Genomic DNA, 5,388 nt, shown 5'->3' with positions numbered 1-5,388 from the left:
TGTCCTCCAGCAGTCTAAGCCTATAGCAGCAGAACTATAGAGATAGCTCAGGATAACCTGAGCCACTCTAACTAGAAGCTTTATCAAATAGATCCACTTCTTGACTATAACTAAAGCAAATCTGTGCTGAATAAGTTGAAGCATTTTTGTACCATAAAGGTTTTAGTGGGCAGTGTGCTAGACGGAAATGGGATTTTTGCACTGTGCAAAAATGCATTTTTTAACTCATAAAATGGAATCTGGTCAGACGAACATGCTGATTTCTATTATTGGAGACCTTCTGCATGAGACAATTGCTTCTAAGATTTGATTTATTGAAATGTACAAATAATATCACCAAACCAAATAGGTCTGAGCCTCCAGTTTCTAATGATGGCGCACATGTCAGGTGGAATTTTAAATCTCATTTTATTTGTTTACGCAGCTATAAAACGAAAAGTTTTATGCGTTTCATGTAGAACATGTTTTAGAAATTTTACAGCCCTATTTGAAAGGCGTGTGGATGAAACACCATGTGACTGTGTTTTGGTCATTTCTATACATAGATAAACATAAACTGTGTTACGGTGAGAGTGTTATTGGTTCATTTGATCTGAATTGGGCTGATTACCGTGATAAATCTTTGCTTTGAGCCCAGGTAATGAAAAAAAAATGGCTTTGATGTGTTTGTTTTACTAAAGATGAGGACTGGAAATGTAGCAAAAGGTGAGATAAAACATTGGCTGCAACTGGAATGAGGAAATAGACTCAGATAAAATGAAACAGAATGATTGAAAACACGTTTGATATAATTTAATCTGAATATAAAACTAGAACTAAACTGTTTTAATATTGACACAGATTTTAACACAGGCAGGCTGAAGGCTACCCAATGCACTGCAGCTATCCAGGATACAATATAAATAAACTGGAGGCCTTTTCATTTTATAGTTATCATTATTTAGAAAAAATCTATCTTTTTCTATTTTTATATACAAACAAAAGTTTAATTTAAATTTTTTGGAAACTAAATTAATTAATGTTATTAATCATGGATTTTTACACTAGATTAGACATTAGGAAATATGTGAAAATGGATGAAAGCATCTCTCTCCCCGTTTCCTGTTGAATTTTTCCTGAAATGTGTTTATTTTTATCTACCAGCTGCAAATGTCCCCCAGATTAGCTTTCAGAAATCTGGCCCCCTCAGCTATCAGTGAACTTCAGCACTGATGTATTGACACATCGAAAGCCTGTTGGAGCCTTAAGACCCCACTGCATGCAATCTGTTAAAGGGGGAGGGGGGTGCACAGGGTTAAACCGATCGATGGGGGTCAGACCTTTGAGACTGGGTGCTGACAGCAGCGAGTAATCCTCTCCACGCGGCGTCTTGTCTATAAACACCCTCAGTCAGGGGAATTTAGTGGCCTTGCAGGTGAAACAGGCTTTTAGTGAGTAAATAACATAAATCTATATATGAAATAAGAGAAATCTAAGTTTTCTGAACAAACTTGTCTACAGTGAAAAGAAGGACTGGGTTATTTACTTTTTGGAAACACAGGAAGGAGCAATCAGCTAAGTGAGCTTAGTGCTTGGAAAAAATCTTTCATTCCTTTAGAGACAGCATGAAAAGTTAAAAACAATAAGGTGATAGCTTCATCGGTATTGAGAGAGGATCCCAGTTTTCATCTGCTAAATGGTTTTTTTTTTTTTTTTACAGACTAGGGAAAATACTAATAATTTTTTATAGCTGAATTTATTAGTTTTTCTTCTGTTCTCATTCAGATTTCATAGAAAATTGTCATTTTTAATTAAAGAAAAAAATGTAATGTAAAAATCCTAATTGAATAGAAATTGAATAGAAATTTCACTTCATGCAGTTCTCTTAAAATATTGATATATAATATATATATATATATATAAATATATATCCCTTGTCCTGTTTTTTATTTCATGCTTTTTTGTGCAGCCATTAAAACACGCTGGCCCTCTGGTACATTTGGTGTACAACCGCCACTGAATAATGCATGTCTATTCTGTTAAAAATTTATTTTTTTTAATTAAAAAATTCTCTTTTTTTATTATATTTTTCTGTATAATTGTTTTTATTTATTTTATTTCTTTATAAAAAAAAAAATAATAAAACATTTCAGTATCTGTATAATGGGTCTGTTTTATGTTTTTTCTCAATTAAAAGGGCCCCTTGCCGAGGGCCCCAAATTTCCTAAAACCGCCCCTGCCTCTACATGAGTTTTCTACCAAACATCGTCCATTATTTTACAGCATTAATTTGGTAACAAATTGGTAATAAAAGTGGCTTTAAATGACTTTGTAAATCATTATACAGACGCTTTATTAAAGATTCAGCGGTAAAAGGTGAAATCTAAAGTTACCGGGGCTCTAAACTCAGCTGTAACAGAGCTGCTCAGAGTTCCTAGAAGAACTGCAGAGACGGGTGACCCAGAGATGACCCGGTCAGTGCCCACGTGTCGGTCCACCAGGCTGCCAGGGAGCAAAACCAGCACAGAGAAATGTGGAGGTTTGACTTCAGGCTGGGAGAAAAACAGCTGCTCCACATTAACAGGGCTGACTGTGGACCCTTCCAGTTGATGGATGGTTCCCAACATGTAAACATCTGTGGAAACCACCTCAAGTCAGAGTTAGAAAATAAGTTGATATTTAAAGTTATTTTTATAACTCAGTCACTAACAGGAGGAAACATGTGGCTATAGAAACATGGATGCTGACGTGTTTATAGTCTAAATGTTTTCAGAAAAAAACAAATCATTTTTTCTTCCAATAACAAAACGGCTGTTAAAACTTTATGCTCTAAATTCAAAGTATTTATGTAATCCTGTTAGTTTTACTTAATCACTATTTTCACTTTTAATTATTTATTATTATTGTTGTTGTTGAAACCCTGGCGATTTTTAATAGAAATTGTACTTATTTCTTTTTTTTATTATAAAGAATTTTATAATAAAAAAAAAAAAATTTTTACTCACTTCTTCCTGTAATCTATCCGTCCTCCAATCAGCGTCCAGCTCTGAAGCTTCTACGTGCTGTGATTGGTTCCTCCCTTCCCTGGGCGGGAACGTCCCGCGCAGGGACGCGGCTGATTCAGTGCCGTTGTCATGGCGACACGTTCTGGCCGCGACGGCTGCCGTGAAAACGTCGAGGAAGAAGAGGAACGGCGTGAAGAAGAAGAGGAGGGACAGCCGCCAGTAGACGGACAGCTGCAGCGGGGACATGGCGGCGGTTCCTCTCGGAGCGGTGGAGCTCCGGCGGGTTTGGAGAAGTTTTCAGAAGCTGCTCATGTTGCTGCGAGCTGCTGCTGCCTGGTTGTGTGAACAGCTGCTGCTGTCACAGGACGGTTATTACTGAGCCGCCGGGCTGAGAGCCAACAGGCTCAGATTTACTGCCAACTTTCACCGGGCCCCGCCCCTCCCCTTCTCTCCCCGCCTTCTTTTCCATATATGGTTTTTAGTCCAGGCGGAGAGCGGCAGAGCGACACCCAGTGGTCAGTTCTGAGCACTGCACTGGATATATGCCTGTAAAAACTCATTTAACATTAAGACCACAAACAGGCTTAAATTGGAAGACACCCGAAATTTCGCTCGTTTTTTTTTAGGTTTCTACAGAAGAGGATTAGGGCCACTGAAAAAATACAAAAAGGTTAACTGATTTTTAAATTTTATTTCAGTTTAATACAGGAAAAACAGTCAGAATTCTGACTTTAATCTCACAAGTTTGACTTTTTTCTCAGAATTCCGACCTTTTTTTTTTTTTTTTTTAGAATTCTGACTTTTTTTTCGCAAAATTCTGACTTTAATCTCACAAGTTTGACTCTTTTTCTTCGAATTCTGACTTTTTTTCCGGATCCCTGCTGAGGCTATTTCAATAATGGAAGAGCAGAAAGTGATTAAAACAACATAAGTAGTTTAGTCTCTAAAACAGACATGGCTATGGCTTGATGCATGTTTGTTAGCTGTCAGAATTCAGTGACTAAAGTCAGAATTCTGACTTTTTTTCCCCATATTAAACTGACATAAAATTTAAAAATCAGTTAGCTGTTTCATTTTTTTTTTTTTTTTGTGGCCCTAATCCTGTTCCTTACGTTTCAACCTATTATGATTCATAAGTCCAATCACATATCCCTTACACACCTAAAGGCTCCAACAATGCAGAAGAACAAAGGGGGTCTATTTGATTAGCATCTAACTTGGAATGTGTGCAGGAGGATGGACTTCCATGCTGCTTAAAGGAAAAGTCCGGTCAGCAAGATATGATCAGTGGATCATTATCTTTACCTAAGACTAATATGTTCGTGGTGATTTAATGAATTTAGCGTTAATCAGTAAAAAAATAACAAGAATTTTCGTCTCGATCACTGAGTCTGGGAGCGGCCATTTTTGCCCAATTCACCAGAGCTATAGTTAAACTGACAATGCCTACGTGCATGGCACTCAGCACCACAGTTTGCTCTGGTGCGAGCCGACAGAATCGACAAAGACTCCTGCATAGGTGTCGAAACGTCTTCAAAAAAACGTAGCGGAAGACTAACTGCCTGTTTGTGACTGCACCGGAAAATAAACGCAGGTCCTCGAGCAAAACGTGTCAAACCAAAACCAGTAGGACCGTCCTCAGTTCTTAGAAAAAAACAAGCAGTTAGTTCATAGGAAAAATTGTCAGTTCCCAGGAAAACTAAAGTTCTGAATTCTTGGGAAACAATGAAGCTTATTTTTATGATTCAGTGACATTGTGACCAACTGCTGTGCTACATCCTAACCTAAAACATCTTCAAAGTTTATTTTGAGTCATATAAAATGAGATATATTGATTTTAAGCTAACATAGCTAACAGTCCACTTTGACCTGCAAATACTGATGGGAAATTAAGGACCATGAAGCAGACTCCGGATGATGCAGCTTTGCTGGGATGTTTGGTGCAGCTGAAGCAAACAGATCATCAATATAGACGCTTTCATATAGAAAACCTTAGTTTTTCAAAAACTGCGTCGACCCGCTAACAGTCGGCTTTTGGCTCTTTTCTCATCTGAACAAAAAGCCGGGTCTAACCCTCTCTTCAGAATACTACATGTAAACTAATGTCCTCTTCTCACCTGCTCATCTTTATCTATTTATAGAAAAGGCCAAAACAGTCACATGGTGTTTCGTCCACAGGCCTTTCAAATAGTTTCTAAAACATGTTCTAGATTAAATATCTAAAACTTTTTGTTTTGACATTAATCTCAGAATTCTGACTTTTTTCTCAGAATTTAAACTTTTTTCCAGGTCCCCGGTGAGGCTATTTTATTAATAGAAGATCAGAAGGTGATTAAAACAAGAGAGCTAGTTTCTAAAACAGACAATTTTGACTTTTTTCTCAGAATTCTGACTTTAAACTAAA

General features: G+C 37.3%; 1 protein-coding gene across 1 annotated transcript in view; it reads right to left on the bottom strand.

Moving 5' to 3' along the window:
* LOC107097532 (solute carrier family 22 member 8-like) overlaps positions 1-3,365 on the bottom strand; it is a 17,760-nt gene extending 14,395 nt beyond the window's left edge. Inside the window, exon 1 of the mRNA XM_015394700.1 lies at positions 2,985-3,365. Coding sequence (XP_015250186.1) covers positions 2,985-3,230 — 246 coding nt within the window. The 5' untranslated portion in view covers positions 3,231-3,365. The remainder of the gene's footprint in view (positions 1-2,984) is intronic.
* Between the last annotated feature and the right edge of the window lie 2,023 nt (positions 3,366-5,388).

This window comes from Cyprinodon variegatus, unplaced genomic scaffold (assembly GCF_000732505.1).
Source record: "Cyprinodon variegatus isolate N-32 unplaced genomic scaffold, C_variegatus-1.0 Scaffold705, whole genome shotgun sequence".
Taxonomy (NCBI): domain Eukaryota; kingdom Metazoa; phylum Chordata; class Actinopteri; order Cyprinodontiformes; family Cyprinodontidae; genus Cyprinodon; species Cyprinodon variegatus.
Note: the sequence above shows the minus strand (reverse complement) of the source record. Positions and strands in the feature narration are given on the sequence as shown.